We start from the raw sequence: 22,636 nt of genomic DNA on the forward strand, positions 1-22,636 counted from the left end.
CTCTTCCCCCCCTCTGCTCCATACCTAATCCCTCCCCGTTTCTTATGGCAGCTAAAGCAGGAAAGCTGATGCTGACAGGCTGGAGAAGATGCCCAGAGAAAGGGGACCTTGAGACTCTCCCCAGGAGGAGATTGAGGGGATCCTGTCTAAAGGCAGCCGCATCACTGACCAGGTCACAAACCTTCAATGCTGCATAATATTCATCCAGGTCCAAGATGGGGGTGAATAGAGGGGGGGGGAGACTTCCTGGTTTCTAGGGAGAGGCACCCATGGAAGCTGTTCTGCTCTCCAACCACACAGATTGCTGATCAATTGGGAATCAATGTTTAGTTCTCAGAATGGCTCCTAATTGCGAATAATTTGCAAATTCCATTTTATAAGGAGCTAAGAAAAGCTCTGATGGCTCAGACCAAGATCAGTCTAAGATTCACAGTGACCACACAAATTCCTCTGGTTCTCTCACAAGCAGAAGGCAGAGAGACTTATGGCTTTGCCCAACATGGAACAGGCATTTTCCCACAATTTCACTTTCCTCCTCCAAACCACACAATATTGGACACTCGGCCATCTCACAGTCTAGGAATCCCCAATTCTGCCATCACAAATTAATCTGAGAAAATATTTTCCATATTTCACAGCGCCAATCCAAAAGTACTAAGGTGGGATTAGAACTCAGGAGTCTCCTGGGGATCAGCCGAAAGTTACTCAGGAAACTTTCACGCCTAAGGGAGGATTAGAACTCAGAGCCTCCTAGACCTTGGCTCAAACTCACACAGCTGGCTTTCATGCCTGAGGCAGGACTAGAACTCACAATCTTCTAACGATTGTCTCAAAGTCACCCATGTGGCTTTCATTTGAAAGTTTGGATCTCTGCCCCTCCCAGGGCACTCCTCCCCCCCTCCGCCCAGAACAAAAGGTTCTTTCTGCCGCTGCTTCCCTTCTCCCCTCCCCCGTCGCCCAAACAGACAGCTGTCACTCAAGCCCCTGTCCTGCCGCCACCCCCGGTCTGCCTGAGCCGCCTTCCCTCCCGCCGCCTTGTCCCCGCAGAAGCCTCCTCGGGGCTGGCCGGGAGCCTCGCCAGGGAGCTGGTGGGAGCGGCTGCACAGTCTTCTTCCCAGACAGGCTGTAGGTGTGGCGGGCGGGCTCTCCCTGCGCCTCTTCCCTCCCGGGCCACGTCGGGGCTGCGGCTCCAGCGGGGGAGAGGGGCAGGCGGGAGGCCTCGGGGGTCTGAACCCACATGGGACCCCAAGGGGGCTGCAGGGGGAGCCTCTCTCTGTCTCCCCTCAGACTCTGCACAGCAGGCAGCGAGGCCGGCGGGCGGCTTTTTGATCTGCCTCCAGTGAAAGGGGCTTCCTTTGTCCCTCGCCCCACCTGCCACTGTGAAGTATTTTTCCAAGGATCTTGCCCAATAATCACAGACACGATAGATTTCAATTTCAACGTATTTATTTACTCCATTTCCTTTCATTCAGGTACACATCTGGAACTGCTGCTAAACTCCTGTGCACAGCCTTATATATGGAGAAGGCGGGGTCAAGGTAAGGAGGGGTCATGGGAAGGGCTAGGTGAGGGAGGAGGGGTCAGTCTATGCATTAATGTATACACAGTTAGGCATTTATTCATAACAAATCCCCCTCTAAATGCCTAACATTTGGGGTTGATTCTGTACAAGGCATAGCCACCCCTAATTTTGATGTCAGATATGTGTGCTGCCTGCTTGGTAATGGCTTTGTCAGAATGTCTGCGACTTGTTCAGAAGTTTCACAATGCTCGGCCCTGATGAAGCCTACATTCGATAACTGCCTGATGTGCTTGTGCTTGATGTCGATATGTCTGGACCTTTGACCCACTGCATCTGCGTTGGAAATGTCAATGGCTGCTTTATTGTCCTCGTGGATAGTTATAGGGTAAACTGGCTCGGTCCATATTTCAGAGAGCAGGTCATCGAACCACACTTTTGACAGGCAGATGTACTCTGCTTCCGCCGTGGATGTGGCAACCAGATTCTGTTTACCGGTATACCAATGCACCGGGCAGTTATTGATGAGGAATATGTAACTGGAGGTACTTTTCCTGCTCTTGGTATCCCCCGCCCAGTCAGCGTCCGCATAGCAGGTCAGCACAGGTTCTTTGGATTTGGATGGTTCCAGGCATAGGTATGCGTCTATGCTGTGTTTCAGGTACTTAATTATTCGCTTTACCCCTTCCCAGTGGTACACCTTAGGTTCACTGACATGTCTGGATAATAAATTAACAGCTAAGCTGATATCGGGCCTTGTCCAATTGGCAATATAGAGGAGGGATCCAATGACGGATCTATACAGGGTGTTGTCCTTAAATGACTCCCCCTCTTCGTGCATGTTTCAGGAAGTCTGTTTGCATAGGTGTTTCGCATGGCTTAGCGTCCTTCATGTTGCATCTGTGTATAAGTTCTAATATTTTTTCCATTTGTGATACCTTGAACCCGTTCTCTGTTTTCTCGATTTGCACCCCTAGATACTTGTTGACTCTCCCTAGGGACTTGAGTGTGAAGTGTTTCCCCAGTTCTCTGGCGAATTCATCGCATTTTTGTTTGTGCTGCCCTATGTACAGGATGTCGTCTACGTAAACGAGTGTGTACTCTACTGATGTGCCCTCCCTCTTGGCGAAGAGGCAGAGGTCCGCTGATGTGGCGGTAAAAGCCATGTCCCTGAGTGTTTTGGCTAGGCACTCATACCATCTTTTTCCCGACTGTCTTAGGCCATACAAACTTTTGTTTAGTAGCCAGGTGACTCCCTCTTTTGCGCCCTTCCCTGGAGGTGCCCTGACATATATTTCTTTGTCTAACTTCGCATGGAGGTATGCGGTTTGAACGTCGAATTGGTAGACTTCTAGGCCTAAGACAGACGCTATTACTAGGGCGCTTTTGACACTTTCTGCCCTAACTGTGGGTGAATAGGTATCCGTGTAGTTGTCTGGATACCTCTGGGCGAACCCCTGAGCTACGAGTCTAGCCTTGTAGAGGGTCTTGTTGTCTTCGAGTTCCTTAATTTTGAAAACCCATTTTGTGCCTATGAGTGTCTTGTCGCCTGGGGCCTTAGAGGGGGTGTACACGTTTAGTTCCTGTAGGCTAGCCATCTCCTTTTCCATAGCTTGCTCCCACCTATCTCTCTCTTCCTGTGGCAGGCTAATGATATCCTCGTATGAGTTGGGGGTCATTCTATTTGGGTGAATGGACATGACATAATCTTCAAATCTCTTGGGCATTTTATTTCTGTTGAGTCTTATGGGTCGTGTGTCGGTGCCGTGCATGTATTTGGCTTCCTTCTCTGTGACTGTGTCTACCTTAATGATGGGGTGGTCTTCCTTCCACCCCTTGGTGGCTACCTCATGGTGTTTTGGTTTTTGTCTCTCTTGTGTATTTGCTTCTAATGTGGTGGGTTTGCTTTTATCCCTTAATTCATCTGTGTCTTCCTGCCTGATGAGTGTCTCATTGAGATGTATTTTTGACCAGTTGGTGTTCTCGTGGAACACCACTGTTCTGGATATAATGAACCTGTTGTCCCTGTCTATAAATCTATAGCCTTTTGTGCCTGGTTCATACCCCATAAACCTTAATCTCTTGGAGACCTTGTCTCCTTTTCGTCTCAGTTGTCTGGGGATGTGCACATCCGCCGTGACTCCAAATATGTGTAGGTGCGCAATTTTTGGCTTTCGGTCATACATCACCTCATAAGGTGTTTTCCCTATTATGCTAGACCAGAGCCTGTTCAGCGTATAATTTGAGTAGTTGAGTGCTTCCGCCCAGAATGGCTGCCCTAACCCCGCATCCTCTAGGGTGCATCTCATCATTGTTTGCAGGACTCCATTCCTTTTCTCTACGACTCCATTCTGGAATGCGGAAAAAGGAGAAGTCGTGTAGTGTATTATCCCGTGCATCTTTGACCAGTTCGAGAAGTCCCTTGATAGGAACTCAGACTCCCTATCTGTCATTATTTGCCTTATCTTTGTGTTGTGTTGCGTTTCCACCCTCTTATAAAATTCCTTAAATTTTTGAAATACCTCGTTCTTATGGTTAATGGTATATACAAAGCCATAGCGGCTGTAGTCATCTACTATTGTCAGAAAATACCTCTTTTTATATTTTATAGAGGGCTTCATGGGGCCCACAATGTCCATATGTACCAGGTGGAAGATAGAATTGGTGGTACGGGTGGCTTTTCTAGGTCTGGGTTTGGTTTTTAACTTAGATGATTTACATACAGAACACTCTAAGTAGTTTTTGCAATTTTTTATTTTCAAGTCACTGGTACATTCTGTCATTTTTTGGATGACTGGGAAGCTGGCATGGCCCAATTTTCTATGTAGCAAGTGGGCACAGTCATCGTGAATGGGTTTGCCAATTAGCAGTTTCTCTCTGTGTGTTGTGCTGTTTTTGGTGGGGTCATGTTCTCTGCCCCCCTCTGTCTCAACATGTGCATTGACTTTATCCTCAGTGTTCTCCAGTTGGGCGATTACTTGGGCCTGGCTATTCTTCTTAGGGTGGAGGTATGTTAGCCCTCCGTCAATGACTATTTTGCCGATGCTTTCCCTGTTCCTGGTCATGTAGGCTTTCCCCTCTTTGAAGGTAGTCTCTATGCCCATGTCCTTGCTTAGTTTAAGCGCTGCTAAAATATTGTGGGGTATTTCAGATATGAGCAATACCCCCGCTATTTTGCCTATTCCGCTTATGAACGTGTTCCCTTTCCCTGTTACCAGGACCCTGTTTTGATTAGCCACCTTAATGTGGTAGTTTTCCTCTGTGAATGAGGTCAGTATCTTCCTGTCATGAGTTGTGTGGTTGGTGGCTCCCAAATCGATGAGCCACGCTTCTCCTTCTCTAATTTGTGGGTGTGAGTGTGTGTTCTCCCCGATCCCATACATGGATCCTGATCAGCTCTCCCTAGAGCTGTCCCTACTTCCCCTTCTGTCCCTTGGGTCGGGGGAGTCCCTACACCTGTATCTGTTTTCTGGTGGGGATCTATCGGGGAGCCCTGGCTTCCTGCCTCCCCTTTCTCTTTGGTAGGTGTGATCCCTCCCCCTTGAGTTTTTTGGGCAATCCCGTTTATAGTGGTTCTTGGAACCACAGGTGAAGCACTCTGGGTAGCCTAGGTTCCTGGTTTGGAACTCAACTTTCTTTGTTGGCTTGCTGTCCCTGCGGCTGATGGAGCGGTCCCTCCTTAAGCTATCTTCTGCTACTATCCTGTTTGTCAGTGACTCGAGTGTGAGGTGGCCTAAGCCTATGCTATCCAGCTGCATTATGAAATTATCCCAGCTGGAGTCCAGGGAGTTGATGATAATGCTCTTCATGCTCTCCTCTGATATGTCCTCCCCCCTTTGTATCAGCTCAGTTCTTGTGGCATTCAGGTTCAGTATATGTTCACCCATGGGAGTCCCTGCTTTATGTCTGGCAGAGTGGAATTCCCTAGATATCCTTGCTGTGGTGGCAGCGCTTTTACTATAGAACAGGTTAAATATCTTTTGCTGTATTTCAGACACAGTCAGGTAATGGCTAAGGCTGGGGTATACGTCTGGTGGAATACTTGCTATGATTAAATAGTAAGCCCTGTGATGTAAACAATCTGTTTCTAAAGTCCAAGGTTTTGTGGGTGGGTCATCAATTAAAAACAACAGATTCTCTTTTAAAAATAAAACCTGAAGTTGGTGATTCCATTGCATGAGGTTTGATCCATCTAATTTAAGAGTGGGAAAGTCAGTTGGTAATTTACTGAGCTGTGTGGTAAATTACTCACAGTCTGTTGCTGTCCATGGTATCTCAGGTGAGGGAACTCACAATATGGCTTAGGGATGCAGTTTGCGGCTCTGTACAGACTTGGATTTATGTTCTCTCCTTCTCTTCTTACAGGAGCCGATTGAGCATGCGTGAAGCCCATTTCGCGCCTGTAGTCGATGGGTGAGTAGCTGGCTGTTGCTGCTCTTAGGCCTCGGCCTAGGCCTCCAATTGGGGGTCGTACCTCACCCCTGGGGTATCCGGCTTCGTCCCTGGAGGCAGGCATCCATCGGTGGGCATCCGGATCCATGCAGGAAGCTGGAGAAAGTCGAGGAGGCGAGGAGGTCGTAAGTGGAGGACTTCTGGGATTCGGCGGCGCGGTGGCGGCGGCAGCGGCGGCGGCAGCAGTGGTGAGAGGTCCCGATCCTTGGTCGCTGGTCCCTGGGCGCGTGAGGAGGCCCGGCGGAGGTCGCATGGGGGGTGAGTAGCTGGCGTGGCCTCTTCCCCTCGGGTCTCTTGTATTTGGTGCTGCGGGTACTGGGTTCGAGTCCTGCCATTGGCAGGCCTCGAGCGCAATCGGTGCCCAGTGGTCGTCCTCGTGGGGGGTGGTCCTCGGGTGGAGGATCTGGCGGGATGTATCGTCATCGATGGCCCCCCCGTAGCCCCCTCGGCTCGTGGTTGTGTCTCTGCGGTGCGTGGCTGGTGCGATGGGGTTGCGTGCAGGGCCTATCGCAGTGGCTGGGGTCTCGGGTGTCTTCCTGGCTTCGAGCTCGGCAGGCGAGCTCCAGATGCCTTGGTGTGTCCCTTCTGGGACGTTTTTGGTTGTTCCCCCATTTGTTCTGGGGTTTCTTTCATTTTGCGCCATTGGATTTGAATCCTGGCTCCCTATTGGTCGGGGCCATCCCAAGATGGCCACCGGGAGCATGGCGCAAAACTGGAATTGCTTAGGTCCTGGGTCCCTGCCAGGAGGTATCTTTGTCTTACCAGTCTGGCAGCCTCGTGGTCTTGTTCCTGGGGGCTCATCGCTGCTCCGTGGTCATCTAGTAGGTCCCAGAGTTTCGCGAGGAGCTCCTTCTTGCTGATGGAGGCCTCCATCATTTTCTGTATGGTTTCCTTTAGCTCATCTCTCTCGGGTGATCTGTTCCTGGCGTGCCTGGCTGCACTTTCTTTTGGTCTCACGCTTCTGTTTGTTTGGCCCAGGTCCTCCATCTCCAAGGCAGTTGGGATTCTGGCGGCGGCACCTTCGGGTTCCCCCAGCTCTGACATCAGTCTGGTGGTGGACCTTGTGTTCATCCTTCCTTCCATTTTTGATATTAGTTCTGGTTATTGGGCATAACCATCCTCTGCTACCATCTTGTGAAGTATTTTTCCAAGGATCTTGCCCAATAATCACAGACACGATAGATTTCAATTTCAACGTATTTATTTACTCCATTTCCTTTCATTCAGGTACACATCTGGAACTGCAGCTAAACTTCTGTGCACAGCCTTATATATGGAGAAGGCAGGGTCAAGGTAAGGAGGGGTCATGGGAAGGGCTAGGTGAGGGAGGAGGGGTCAGTCTATGCATTAATGTATACACAGTTAGGCATTTATTCATAACAGCCACGCCCACCGCGGCTCTCCTCCTGCCTGGCAGCTGCTGCCCAGAAGCCCTGGAGGGGCAGCCGAGGACCCTTCAAACCCCCCCAGGACCGAAAATCCCCCCTTCTGCCTCTCTCAAGGGCTGCGCTGAGGCCCCTTCGCTCCCAGACCCCCTCCAAATAACAAATAAATAACAAATAACAGAACAGAACAGAACAGAACAGAACAGAACAGAACAGAACAGAACAGAACAGAACAGAATAGAATAGAATAGGAATAATAGAAAAGTAAATACAGGATAGGATAGGATAGGATAACTTTATTGTCACTTTAAATGTACACTAATCAGCATACATTAAAATGGAATTTTGTTGCATAGAGCTCTCAAAGGGCTGCCACCTCCAATATACACTACATAATCATGACTAAATAAATAAATAAATAAATAAATAAATAAATAAATAAATAAATAAAATTATGTATATATATCCACATACACACCTATATTATCTGACACAGAGAAACATCACAGTCTCGTTCGGATGTGTACATGTACCTGGTGAGAAAAAGGCATCCTGAGTTTCCCAGGCGGAGGGCATCGGGAGTAAAGCCCCTACAGAATCGGGGAGTCCTGCTGGAAATCCTTGGAAACCCCTCCCAGAGGGAAGCCGGAATGGGTGGGTGGGGTCTCCAACAATGCTTCGATATCGATATCCAATTTATATTGTAAGCCGCCCTGAGTCTCCGGAGAAGGGCAGCACATCAATCGAACAAATAAATATACAACCTCTTTGGCCACTTTGGTCATTAAGTGAGTCCGGCTTCTCCCATTGACTTGGATTGTCAGAGGCTGGCTGGGAAAGTTGGCTGGGAAACCTCTGGACCAAAAAGACTTTGGAATCCGATCTTTCCATAAATGATGGACCGGACCGGATCTCTCCTTCCCAGCTGCCCCGCCTGCCTCCAATGTCCCACCTCACCAAATAAATCTCCAAGGAAATTAAGTGAAGCGAGTCCGTTTTATGAGAGGAGTGGGCTAGAGGATCCAGGAGGGAAAGGGGGGAAGGAGGGGAGCGGGTGGACTGAGAGGGAGACGAGTGATCCACTTGATCCCTTTAACCTTGGAGAGAGAGATTGACAGGTCCTCTCTTGGGTCTGCAACAAACCACTGCAGCCTTCATAGTTTGTTTATTTTTATTTATTTTTTATTCATTTTGTTTTATTTATTTGTCAAGCAGGTATTAGATAACAGATATAAGTATAAACATGATTATGAATGCAGGAAATGGATACGAATAAATGGGGGCAGTAGGACAAGGACGGAAGGCATGTTGGGGTGCTTATGCACGTCCCTTACAGACCTCTTAGGGGGGTCATAATATTATAATATTATGATATTGTACTGTATTGTATAATATTATACTATTACAATGATATTGTAATATCATAATATTGCAATATTAGCACTTAGCGGAACATTCTGTGGGCTCCGTTCTCCTGGGAGCCTTGGGGGGCCTCCCCTCCATCTTTCACCCCCCCCCATTTCCTCTTTTCCTTCCAGACCTCTCGGGGTCTCTCTGTTAGCGCGTGTGAGCCTCCCTATGGAAAGGCCCACCGTTGCTGGAGGGGGCAGCCTGGCATCTGCCCACAGCTGGATCAAAGATGATGACATCACAGCACGTGTCATAAGACCTTGGCCGGCTGTCCTGCCTCATTCTCAACTGCTACCACTGGAGAGATGGCTGGAAACTTCTTTTATCGTTTCCAGAAAAAGGTCCAGCGGAGAAATAAAGGTAGGATACAATCAGTGGTGGGATTCAGAAAATTTAACAAATGGTTCTGTGCCCTAATGACCATTTTAAGTATAAAAAACATTTCTTAAGTCTTATTTTGGGGGAATGTCTTACTTTAGAGCAGGTGGGGGGTGGGGCCTGTGGATAATGAGAAGGAAGGAAGGAAGGAAGGAAGGAAGGAAGGAGGGAGGGAGGGAGGGAGGAAGGAAGGAAGGAAGGAAGGAAGGAAGGAAGGAAGGAAAGAAAGAAAGAAAGAAAGAAAGAAAGAGAGAGAGAGAGAGAGAGAGAGAGAGAGAGAGAGAGAGAAAGAAAGAAAGAAAGAAAGAAAGAAAGAAAGAAAGAAAGAAAGAAAGAAAGAAAGAAAGAAAGAAAGAGGGAGGGAGGGAGGGAGGGAGGGAGGGAGGGAGATTCTGACAGAATCGGGGTTGAAATCAGAAGGGGCTGACCAGGGGTGGGTTCTAATTTTTTTTACTACCGGTTCTGTGGGCGTGGCTTATTTTGTGGGTGTGGCTTGATGGTCATGTGACAATTCTTTAGGATTTAGCAGAGGCTTTTAACTGGTAGACCAGTAGCCCAGCCCAGACCCCCTTGGGATCAACCCGCAGCCCTCCCCTGCCTCCTCAGGCGATGGAGCAGGTGGGGGGGAAGCTTTTCAAGAAGTCACAAGGAGGGCTGAGAGCTAAGATTTGGTCCAGAACCAACCCCAACATGAAGGTCTCTTATTTGCTCCTTGTACTCCTTGGCTTTGCATTTTTAACAGGTAATAAATTAAATTTCTGATGATGCAAAAATAGCTCATAACTCACCTTTCTAGACAGCTCTTCTCATGTCTAAAAGCAAGATACTCTTCTCCATCTTTTCTCTGGAGGACCATTTAATCCAGAGCCTTTTAATTCCAGAAGTCCAAGTTTAAAGAATGGACTTCTGGAATTAAAGCTCCATTTTTTAGCTAAAACTTAATTCACACCTGTTAGTTTTGCTTGAGCAGTGTGAACAATTGACAGTGTGAAAGCAGGGGTGGGTTCTAAATTTTTTTTACTACCGGTTCTGTGGGCGTGGCTTATTTTGTGGGCGTGGTCATGTGACTGGGTGGGCGTGGCATGTGGTCATGTGACCAGGTGGCCATGGCTCTGTGTATAGGGACTACTCAGAGGGCTGAAAAAAGTGATTTCTGACAGGTCCTCACACTTTTGACCAGTCTTCGCACTTATGACCGGTCATCATTTAGGCCCATTGTAGCATTCTTAACAACCGTGTCACTTATTTCACAACTGCTTCTCTTCACCATGGTGACAAGATAGGGCGAAAACGTAAAATGTGAGAACAGTCGTAATTTCGAGGACTGGTCAAAAGTGTGAGGACCAGTGAAAAATAACTTTTTCAGCCCTCTGAGTAGTCCATATGCACAAAAGAATACAGCTATAGAGAGGGATGAAGGAAGGAGAAAAGAGATGGAAGAAGGAAGGAGAGAGAGGGAAGGAAGAGAAGGGAGGAAGGAAGGGAAGGGAAATTAGAGTAGGAGTGAGGGTAAGAGAGGGAGGAAGAGAGGAGGAGAAGGAGAAAGGAAGAGGAAGTAGGGAGGAGAAGAAGAGGGGGGAGAGAAGGGAAGAAGGAAAGAAAAGAGAGAGGTGGTAGGTTTGAGGAGAAAGATTGCTGTACAATAAAAAAGATGAAAGGGAAGAAAGCCAACCCCAAACAAAAATAAAGATATTAAGATAAAGAATGAATTGTTAAACTTTAAAGAATAAAAGAGAACAAATATGAATAAATAGCAATAATTAGAAACATACATACAAACATACAATGTATTTTCTTTGAACAGAGTATTTGGCTGGTTCACAAATTTAAACAGTTCATTCATTCATTCATAAACATTTCAATTACATTTACAATTTCTATATTTCCTTTTTGCCATATTTATTCCTCATCTATTTTTTTAAAAAAACTAATATTATCCTTCATCCTCATCTCTAATCTTAATCAAATTCAATTTTCCCTTCTATTCTATATTATACCCCTTCCCATTGTCATCTATTTTTATATCCATCCTCACATTGGTTAATTATGTAATATTACAGTTGTTTAATACAAATTCAACATTTTAATATAAATCAATTAGTTATATAACTATCTTTTTTGTATATTAATCAATATGAACATGAATATTCCAATTATTTCCATGCAATCCAATTTCTTACAAATCAATTAATTATATTTATAATAATAAACCAAATAATTTCCCCCATATATTCCTCCAAACAGCAACTTAACCATTTCTGCTTTCAACACAATATACAATTAATAGTATCTCAATTATTACAATTCCCTAGTTAAATAGAGCATTTTTTCTTTTGTGTTTTAAAATCTTGAACTCTCCTCTTTTGCCCTAAATTTCCCATTGTTTGCACCTACCTTTTTTGGTGAGGAAAAAGAAAAGAAATCTGCCTCTGCCTAATTTTCCAATGTTGCAGCAAACAGCAAAGCAAACAGCCTGCTTTACTTTCAGTTTCGTTTTCAGCTTGATTTGCACAAGGAGAAAAAAAAAATCTGCTCCAGCAATTTAGCTCTTTGCAGCAACAGAGCCCTGCGCAAAACATCTGACAGCAAATCAGCTGAGAGTTGGGAGGCCGATCTAATCAATGGGCTAATTAGCCTATGCTGAAGCTGAAAAGAGTTGTTTTTTCTGGCTGTTTGCTTCCAAGGATAACTGCACAGGCGAAAGGTTGGCGGCCACCCACCTTGCCACTTAGTGCCCCCCCTCCGGCCCCCTTTTGCCTCTTACCGCCCCCCTAAGGCATCCCACCACCCCCCAGGGGGTGGTACCACCCACTTTGGGAACCACTGGTCTAATCATTTGTTTTCTTCTAACACTGATCAGTTGTAGGGCGGCCCTTTGAAGCCCCACAGGGGGTGGGGGGACCCTCAGGAGGGGAAGGGCCAGGCAGGGCCAGGCAAGGGAGGCCAGGAGGCGGGGCCAGGTCGAGGCAATGTCAATAAGTTTGTGTTTTTAAAGCAGGCTATTTGTTTTCCAGTGGTTCCAGAGGAGCAGCCCGTCCTGTGGAAACGGGGACCGACGGAGGTATGTCATATTTATTTCTTTAATTGTTTCTCAACACGTACCCAATGGGACCCAAACCCTGGAAGTCAAAATGGCTCTTTTGGGTGAGGGGGCCTGGATTAACCGGGCTTGAGGGTTTTTCCTGGGCTCAGGCCCAACGTCCTCATGGCCTCCATTGCTTTTCAGCAGACGAATTCACGGGCCGGCAACCTGCCCCCTATCAATGAAGGTCCTCCCCCTCAGCGGTCCTTTACCACCCGCCCCCCCAAGGTAAGCAGTCTAAATCTTCTGGGGCAGGGGTGGGTTCTAATTTTTTTTTATTCCCGGTTCTGTGGGTGTGGCTTATTTTGTGGGTGTGGCTTGATGGGGGGTTAATGTGACTGGGTGGGCATGGCCACCTTTTTTTATTAAACTTTTAAAAGCATGTTTTCTACAACCTTAAGAGGTTGCAGAAAAAAAATGCTTTGAAAAGCCTCTGACGATCAGGCAACTCAGCTGGGATCGCCAGAGGCTTTTAAAGGCATTTTTCCCCCTACAACCTCTTCAGCTGAAGAGCTTGTAGGAAAAATACTTTTCAAAGCCTCTGACAATATATATATTTCACGGCTGTTATTTTAACTTTTCCAGACTCCTGCAACATCTGGGGGGCGACCGCTGAGGAATCCGAGGGAGAAGAGTGGCACGTAAGTCTTCATTTTACCTAAAGAATATAAAATATAACATTTATTTTTTAAAGGAATCCTTTGTTGAAACACCTTTGGCTTTTATGAGAGCATCTAGTCTTTTGGCCTTAGAGCCGATCTTGCCATGGAAATCTTTGCCCACTCTTCCTTCAAAAGGGCTCCAAAATTGGAACATTGGGCGCTATCTAACAAAATGAAATTCAAGGGTGAAAAAAGTGAGGTTCTACATTTAGCCAAGAAAAACAAAATGCACAGGGACAGTATATGGGGCACCTCGCTCAACAGGAGTAACTCTCAGAGGGATCTTGGAGTCCTAGTGGACAACCATTTAAACAGGAGCCAGGCGTGTGAAGTAGCTGCCAAAAAAGCCAACCCAGTTCCAGGCTGCATCAATCAAGACCACGTGAAGTGTTAATGCCACTTTTTAAGGCCTTGGTAAGGCCACACTTGGAATATTGCATCCAGTTTTGGTCTCCACGATGTAAAGAGGATGTGGAGACTCTAGAAAGAGTGCAGAGAAGAGCAACGAAGACGATGAGGGACTGGAGGCTAAAACATAGGAAGAACGGTTGCAGGAACTGGGTGTGTCTAGTTGAATGAAAAGAAGGACTGGGGGAGACATGACAGCAGTGTTCTCAGGGGCCGCCACAAACAAGAGGGAGCGAATCTATTCTCCAAAGCTCCCGAGGGCAGGACAAGAAGCAATGGGTGGAAACTCTTCAAGGAGAGAAGCAACTTAGAACTAAGGAGAAATTTCCTGACAGTGAGAACAATCAATCAGTGGAACAACTTGTCTCCAGAAGTTGTGGCTGCTCCAACACCGGAAGTTTTTAAGAAGATGTTGGATAACCATTTCTCTGAAGTGGTGGAGGGTTTCCTGCCTGGACAGGGGGGTGGACTAGAAGACCTCCAAGGTCCCTTCCAACTCTGTTGCTGTTGTTGTTGTTTTGGTTGGTATAATTATAATTATATGAAATTGTCAGACTTGGGAGGGGGTCTTCTGCTGTGCCCAGCTCTCTTCCGGTCCCCTTCTAAATCTCTGGATTAGATTCCGAGCCCGGATCATTCATTTGATCTTCTTGTAGGGAAGCCACTGTTGTGTGGGGTGTCCTGGGGCAATCTCTGTAGGGCGGAAGGCATGCAAACGCCAGTCTGTTCGAGGGAGTAGTTGTTTTATAATCTAACCTTTTTGCTTTCAGCCCTTTGTTCTTTCCAATTGACCTGTTTGTGCATTTCTACAACGTCCTGGGCTTTTCCTAAGCTTTGTTTTTCTTTACTCTGCCTGTTTGGTGGTTCCTATATCTTTGCCTGGGTTCTGGTGTGTTGTAAACGTTCCTTTTCTTCACCTGTCTAAGGTTTGGATGACCTCGGTTTCCCTCCTTTGGATGGTTGCTTTAGAGCCTTTTTCCTATTCTAATGTGCTTAGAGTTCTTAGTTGTTTGTTTGTATTTGGTTGCAGTTTGTTATCGATTTGGTTTCTAGTTCAGCTTTTAATGGTAACTGTGTCCCAATAGGGGTTCTTCAGATAATAAGATCTCAGAGCATTTCCCTTCCTACAATGCAATGAAGGGACTTGTTGGGCAATTCCGATGGTGGCTGAGGGCTAATCCTACCTTTGCTCAGAATATCCTGTCTTGAATGGATGACCAAATCTGTATTTGTAAAGATTGGCCCCTTAGTTTCTACTGAAAGAAAGAGGTACTCGCCTTCTTTCCAAGCAGCCTTTGAGCTCAGAACTCAAAACCCCTTTAAAGCCCTTGTTCCCAACAGCCAAGGTCTGGGAAAAATCCATCCACGGACCCAATGGGTCTGTGCCAGGAAGGGAGGCTTACCCGGGCCAGGTCCGTTGATCAGATGAGTTTGAAGTCCCATCTTGGGGAGCCAAACTGATGGAAGAAATATCCCTCTGGTTCAGTTCCAAGCTGGGAGAAAGACACTGGAAACATGGAGGCTGATTGGAAAGATGGTTTATTGATGGACAGGAGGACATGGGTTTGAAGTCCTGGGCAGCTGAGCACATGGAGTGGAGAGTCAGGGGTATTGATACCTTCTCTTGGGCCTTGAACTTGAGCTTGCTGTTCCTGTGCAAGAACATGTATTCTATTGGCTGTTGTCAGACTCCCATGGAGCCATGTGCAAATCCGCAGAGTTTGTCTGAGATACGTTTGTTTGAAGCTTGGGCTGATGCAATGGCCTTAGGAGATTTTGCAATGCAGTGAGCTCTGCGGTTAGATAATCTGTCAGATGTAAATGCCTTATTCCCTATTGTGTAAATAATGTATATATGGGGTATCAGGGGTTAACTTATTCTTTGTTTCTTAATGTATTCATAATTCACCACTCCCACTCTTGGCTCCACCCTTTGTATATATAAGGAGCCACCTTCACCATTTTCTTTGTTTCTATCTGTGAATATTCAGTGAATATAGAATGCCTACTATAATTAAAGAGAAATATATTTGAAACTCTAACTCTCATTTTTTATTATTGAGTCTGATCCTAAAAATATTGCAACAAACTGGTAGCAGAGGATGGTTAATTGACTCAATAAATAACTAAAAATGTCTAAGAAAGATAGGCCCAACACCAGGGCCTACAGCAAAGAAATAGAAACTGAACAAGAAATAATCAACGAATCCACAAACGCGATTTCGAGAGAATCCGAAGAATACACCACTGAAGAAGAAGAACTAATATATGAAAATGATGGCCAGGAGGAAATCGAAATAGAAAATAACGAACTCAGGTCAGAGATACTGAAGCTTTTAAAAAGCCAGAAGAATGATGAAAGCCTCATCGCGAACCTCCAAGAAATGCTGAAGAACAGCGGAGCAGCGAGAGAGAAAAACATCGCTAAAGAGAAACCCAAAGACCAAAAAACTGTGAGTGAGATGACTACAGAGAAAGTCGTTATGAAAAAGAAAAGATGTGATCCCGCGCGAAATTTTGAATGGCAGCCATCTTGGTTTCAACAAGCCTCCAAAGTAAGCAAAGCAGAGCCAATCAAAATGCTCAGTTCAAAATTTCTGGCGCGAAAAACGTTATCAGACAACGAAAGTGAAAAGGAGGATTCAAACTCTTCGGAAGAGCCAGAATCAGAAAATGAAAACGACTTAACGAAATCCCAAGTAAAGTCAGCTATGAAGACGCTTTTTGCTGCATTCGGGCCAAAATTAAAAATTTCCAAAGCGCCAATGAAGAAGCAAGCGAACAAGCCGATACTTCAAGACCTGCACGCTCCCATCCTGACTTCGAGAACGACGACGCCCGAGCCCAGAGAGCCATGTCGATTCCGCCCTACACCGCAGACCAAAGCAAGTGCCAACGCACCCAAAAGAAAGAGAAGAACAGTCGCCGCCATCAGAACTCCTAAGACCGAACCAGAGACCGACTCGTCTGAAGAGGAACGGAGCGAGCGAGCTACAATGGAGAGAACCTTCCACGACGACGTCAAAGAAGAAATGAACAACGCGCATGTGCGAAACTACGTAGACGGTCCGGAAAGACTTGAACTGGCCAGAGAACCGCGCAGACTCGTTGCGAGCATTCCCATGCCGTTTTGCAATTTCCTACACTTGCGAGACCACGGACTACCTCAGGTTGTAAGTAATGGACAAAATAATGTGGGTAACTTACCCAGTGACTTCCCAAAACTTAGGGTTGATGGCATTAATTTACAAGAATGGTATCAACAGCTCCAGGTTGTCTTTATGAAAGAAAATTTACTATTTTTTATCACTAGTCCCCCAAGAAGACCTTGGACTTTAAAAATAGATTATTTACACCATAAGGCATTTTTCTTAATAATATCTAGCGTGTCTCCTGCAATGTATCATAGCATCAAATCAAATCTAACTGTTTCAGAAATAATTCAATGCATGTTTAATTTGTTTCACAGCGATAGTGTAGCTACCACCACAAGAATGTCTAAGGACTTCTTTTCTTCCAGAGTAAAACCAGGGGTTTCCATAAGTGAGCATTTAATATCTTTAAACAAAATAAGAGCTGAGCTGCATTTGAGGGGGGAAGTGATTTCAGATCAAACAATGAAAAGTGTTATTATCAACTCACTTGATTCATCATGGGATAGTTTTATGTCACACTTAGACACCATCAATCTAGGATATTTGTCAATAGAAAGTCTGTCTAACAAATTGATAGCAGAAGACAATTCAAGAAAAAATCGTTATAGCAATCACACAGAACACAAACCTTTTAGGAAGGTAGCTTTCCAAGAAAAATATAATGAAACTTTCAAATGCCACAATTGTGGATCCAGAGAACACAATAGAAGAGATTGCCCCAAAATTTCAAAGGAAAGACATAGGTCAGAATATAGGAATAAATACAATTATAGACAGTCTTCCACAGATAGACATAAATATAGAAGCCCACCAAATTACAGAGAAAGTAGAGGGGGCAGAGAAAATTCAAAAGAGAGAAAATCTGGTTCACTGAATGGACTAAATAAACAAGATAGCACTAAAACGCAACCAAATGAGAACAATAATTGGCTTATTGATTCTGGAGCAACTAATCACACCACTAATAACAAAAATATATTGTCTTCATTTACAGAAGATAAGTTTGTAATAAAGGTAGCTAATCAAGAAAAAGTTCAAGTATTAGGCAGAGGGAATGTGACCTTGCCTGGTCTAGGAAAAATAGAGGGGGTATTGTTAATACCAGAAATACCTCATAACATACTAAGTGCCATAAAACTAAGCAGAGATTCTGACATCAATATAGTTTTCTCAAAGGGAAAAGCAACTTTAGAGAAGAATAAAACAAATGTAGGCACTGTGATGATTAAAGGAGGCCTACCCTATCTGATAACAAAAGAAAGATGGTTACATAACATTGATTCAAATATGGAAGATTGCATTGAGGCAGATGATGAAAATATTAGTAACAGTGACAATGATGAATGTAAAATATCTCACGATCACACAGATACACACAATGAGAAGAAACCAAAAATAGGTAAACCAATTCATGACGAGTGTGCTCATATCTTACATAGGAAGTTAGGACATGCAAGTTTTCCTGTAGTACAAAAAATGACTGAACACGCAGAAGGTGTCAAAATAAAAAATTGTGAAAATTATTTGGAATGCTCAGTATGTAAATCTACTAAATTAAAAACTAGTCCCAGGCCAAAAAAATCCACCAGATCAACTAACAAAATTTTTGACTTAGTACACATGGACTTAGTTGGTCCATTGACTCCATCAATCACTTATAGAAAACGTTACTTCCTAACAATAGTAGACGATTACAGTCGCTATGGTTTTGTTTACACATTAAAACACAAGGATGAAACCTTTCAAAAATTTAAGGAATTTTACAAACGCATAGAAACACAACATAATATCAGAATAAAACAAATTATGACAGATAGGGGATGTGAATTCATGTCTAAAGAATTCTCCCAATGGTTAAAGGATAGAGGAATGCTACATTACACGTCTAGTCCATTTTCTGCGTTCCAAAACGGGATTGTAGAGAGAAAGAATTCCACATTACAAACCATGATTAGATGCACATTAGAGGATGCTGGTTTAGGCAAACAATTTTGGTCAGAAGCCCTACATTATTCAAATTACACTCAAAATAGAACCTGGTCCAGTATTGTGAATAAGACACCATATGAGGTGATGTATAATAGGAAACCAAAATTAGCACACATGCACATATTTGGGGTCACTGCAGACGTACACATACCCAAACAATTGAGAAGAAAGGGAGAAAATGTATCCAGAAGATTAAGATTTATGGGATATGAAACTGGCACCAAAGGGTACAGATTCATTGATAATAATAATAAATTTATAGTTTCCAGAACAGCTGTGTTCCATGAACAGGCCAACTGGTCTAAATTACATCTTAATGAAATATTTCCGAATAAATGCAAGGATACCAAATCTCGTGAGGAAGGGACGATAGAAAATCAAAATATTAACAAAAATAAAAGCAAAACCAAAACATGGACAAATAGTCAACACAAAATAAAGACAGACACATTAACAATAAAGGAAGCAAGATATTTGCATGACTACCATAGCAAACCAGAAAGAGCTATTAGGAACAACAGAAATCAAATACCAAATAAATACAAAGATTACATAATGCATATGGATGGTGAACAAATAACACCTAATACATATGAGGAAGTATTAAAACTACCTCGTGAAGAAAAAGAAAAATGGGAACTAGCTATGAAAAAAGAGATGGAGAGTTTGCAAGGATTAAATGTATTCACACCTGCGATTGCACCCAAAGATAAAACAATTATTGGTACCAGGTGGATTTATAAAATTAAGAATCTAGAAGGAGGCAATACCTTATACAAAGCTAGATTGGTTGCACAAGGTTATGCACAAAAATATCCAGAGGACTATACTGACACATACTCCCCCACAGTAAGAACAGAGAGTGTTAAAACAGCTCTAGTAGTAGCATCCACACTCAATCTTGATGTATTTCAATATGACATACAGACTGCGTATCTACACGCAAAACTAGATAAGGAAATATACGTGAGAGCACCTCACAGTCAATACACCAATAAAAATGAAATTTGGCTATTGAACAAGAGTTTATACGGATTAAAGCAATCTGGCAAAAGATGGTACGATTGCTTGGTAAAAGTACTTAAAACCATGGATTTCAACGCTACCACTGCTGATAACTGTTTCTTTGTCAAAAAGAGTGATGATCACGTTGAGTTTGTATTGATTTATGTAGATGATATTTTATATATAGGAAAACACAGAGAGAGAAGAGAAATCTTTGTAAACAAGTTAAATGAACATTTCTCGTTGAAATCTCTAGGTAAAGTAAACAAATACCTTGGTGTACAAATTAACAAAACTAGAAGGGGATTCAAACTTACTCAGAAAGATAAGATTATTGAACTTCTAAACAAATGCAATTTAAACAATGCCAAACCCTGTGACACTCCTATGCAAACTGATTTCCTTAGAAATACTGATGAATCTTCCCCTGAATTCAAGGATAATACATTTTATAGATCAGTCATAGGTTCACTTCTTTATATATCTAATTGGACCAGGCCAGATATTGCATTACCACTCAATTTATTATCAAGGCACGTTAGTAAACCAACAGTGTATCACTGGGAAGCTGTCAAAAGAATTTTAAGATATCTGAAAAGTACATTAGACTTTTGTCTAGTATTAGAGCCTAGTGATAATAAAGAACCAAGACTTATATGTTACGCAGATGCGGATTGGGCTGGAGATACATCATGCAGAAAAAGTACTTCTGGTTATATTTTTCTGTTAAATGACTGTCCAGTTTACTGGTACACTGGTAAACAAGAACTGGTAGCCACTTCAACCACAGAAGCGGAATATGTTTGTTTATCCAAAGCTGCAAATAACCTTGTATGGTTTAATGATTTAATTTCAGATGTTTGGAAAAAACCTGCTTTGCCTTTTGTTATGCATGAAGACAATAAAGCGGCCATTGAAATATCTAGATCCGATGCCATTGGACAAAGATCCAGGCATATAGATATAAAATTTAAGCATGTGAGACAATTGTCTCAAGATGGATTTATCAAAGCAGTGCATTGCGATACCTCTGAACAATTAGCTGACATATTGACGAAGCCTTTACCTTCTAAACAGCACAAATACTTAACTTCCAAATTGTATGTCTTATATTGTCCTGAATCTGAATGTAATTGGTGTTGTATAGCGAACCGGCATTTAGAGGGGGATTTGTCAGATGTAAATGCCTTATTCCCTATTGTGTAAATAATGTATATATGGGGTATCAGGGGTTAACTTATTCTTTGTTTCTTAATGTATTCATAATTCACCACTCCCACTCTTGGCTCCACCCTTTGTATATATAAGGAGCCACCTTCACCATTTTCTTTGTTTCTATCTGTGAATATTCAGTGAATATAGAATGCCTACTATAATTAAAGAGAAATATATTTGAAACTCTAACTCTCATTTTTTATTATTGAGTCTGATCCTAAAAATATTGCAACATAATCCTATTATGTCCTGGAGGGCCATGTCTTAATCCCCAAACCCTGGAGATGAAGGTCTTTTGTCTTGTAGATAGGATGGCCCAGTCTCTCTTCATGGGCACCAAGTATCTGCTGGGGGCAGGGATTTCTATTTCTCTTTTAGGGGAAATATAATACTCTGCCTTTTTAAGGCATTTCATTCTTCTGGGAGGGAGTGGCTTCCCACAATGGTTATAGCATTGTTTCCTGTAAGGAGAGATTTCTGATTGTTGCAGTAGAAATGGCAACACCGAATTTATGCACACACACAAACATAAAGGTATTTTAAAAATATTTTTCAATTGAAGAAAACGTTTGATGATTCTAGTAAAAATAATCAAGGGACTAATTTCTCTCCGGTTCTCGTATTTACAGCAAAACTCTGAAGGAGGAGCTCCCGCACAAATCTCCCCAGCGTCAGACCACCAATGCAGAACTCTGCAGGCAGCTGGAGGAGAGCCACAGGAGGTGAGAAAGGGCCAGAGAAATCATTTGGAGTTCTTACGGTTTCTGTTCCATCCCATCTTTGGATTTCAGCGACTTCCACAAAATAAGATGAAAAGAGAGAAGCTTTGGAAATCCAGGCCATTCAGGAAATTAGACAGGTCCTATAATATAAGGAGGAAGTGAAATAAAAAGGAAAGAAGGAAAGTGTTAGGAATGCAAAGAGAGGAAAGGAAACTCCAGCACAGGGAATGACTTAAGAAGGAAAGTGACAAGGAGGAGCCTGGCTGGAAGTCCTTGCTGTATGCGAACTTCTTTTTCACCTGAGGATTATCCCCCTTGGTTTACTAAATAAATCAGTCTTTTACAACAAAGGCTGTTAATTAATTGCATTAACAGCTGCCAAGAATTCAAAGAATAATAACTGAAAGCTTACTATGACTGGCAGAATGCCCAGAAGCAATTTGCAGGAAGCTGATAAGATAAGCAAGACAAGACAGGAGGGTATGTGAATGAAGTTGTTCCCTGGAAATTGCTTCAGTCGGAGTTCCTCCTTAAATAGGCTAAGGGAGTGGCTAATTAGCCCCAAACCTTACTCTCGAGGAGACCTCCTCCTGAGGAGCCACTCCTGCCTTTTGGCAGCTCTGCACCAGTGCATCAGGAAGAGGCTCCTCCTCTTCGTCCTCTTCACTTAAGGGAGCTTCTGAAGGCTCTGGCTGAATCCCTGCCTCTGGCACCACATCTCTGGCACCACATCTTCTCCAGCCTCCTCACTGTCCGACTCGAGAGCCAGCTGCACAGGCTGCTGGCGCAGCACCGCACCAGCCTCCTCGCTGTCTGAGTCAGCTATTAGCTGCACAGGCCGCGTACGGGCCACAACAGCTGGGTGACTATGGGCCAGTCACTCTCAGCCCAAAATTTCAAGCTCAGGGAACAAGCTAGCCGGTCAATTCCAGTTTGTCAATCAATTCCTATTGCAACCAATGAGCAATCAACTCAGGGGTGCAATTCAGCGGGTTCTGACAGGTTCTGGAGAACCGGTAGCGGAAATATTGAGTAGTTCGGACAACGGGCAAATACCACCTTTGGCTGGCCCCAGAGTGGGGTGGGAATGGGGATTTTGCAGTGTCTTTTCTCCAGGAGTGGGGAGGAAATGGAGATTTTGCAGTATCCTTCCCCTGCCACGCCCACCAAGCCACGCCCACAGAACTGGTAATAAAAAATTTCAATTCGACCACTGAATCAACTTGGTACCAAAAGAAAGAAAAAAAGAAAGAG

General features: G+C 44.0%; 1 protein-coding gene across 1 annotated transcript; it reads left to right on the forward strand.

Annotated features, from left to right (window-relative positions):
* Positions 1-1,343: 1,343 nt before the first annotated feature.
* LOC132711352 (uncharacterized) lies at positions 1,344-21,386 on the forward strand. The gene is made up of 8 exons (XM_087879405.1): positions 1,344-1,538; positions 5,885-5,932; positions 6,032-6,229; positions 7,199-7,264; positions 12,159-12,205; positions 12,371-12,454; positions 12,812-12,867; positions 21,290-21,386. Exons 2-8 carry the CDS (start codon positions 5,929-5,931, stop codon positions 21,384-21,386), a joined length of 552 nt encoding a protein of 183 aa, XP_087735531.1. The 5' UTR covers positions 1,344-1,538; positions 5,885-5,928.
* The last annotated feature ends 1,250 nt before the right edge of the window (positions 21,387-22,636 follow it).

The sequence above is a fragment of the Pantherophis guttatus genome, chromosome 15 (assembly GCF_059756535.1).
Source record: "Pantherophis guttatus breed Tessera chromosome 15, ASM5975653v1, whole genome shotgun sequence".
Taxonomy (NCBI): Eukaryota; Metazoa; Chordata; class Lepidosauria; order Squamata; family Colubridae; genus Pantherophis; species Pantherophis guttatus.

What these genes read in the sequence shown, in the direction of transcription:
- LOC132711352 (XM_087879405.1), top strand. An exon ending in ATGGAGAAGGCAGGGTCAAG is followed by an intron (nt 7,265 to 12,158) that starts GTAAGGAGGGGT and finishes TTTGTTTTCCAG; the next exon opens with TGGTTCCAGAGGAGCAGCCC. An exon ending in GGAAACGGGGACCGACGGAG is followed by an intron (nt 12,206 to 12,370) that starts GTATGTCATATT and finishes ATTGCTTTTCAG; the next exon opens with CAGACGAATTCACGGGCCGG.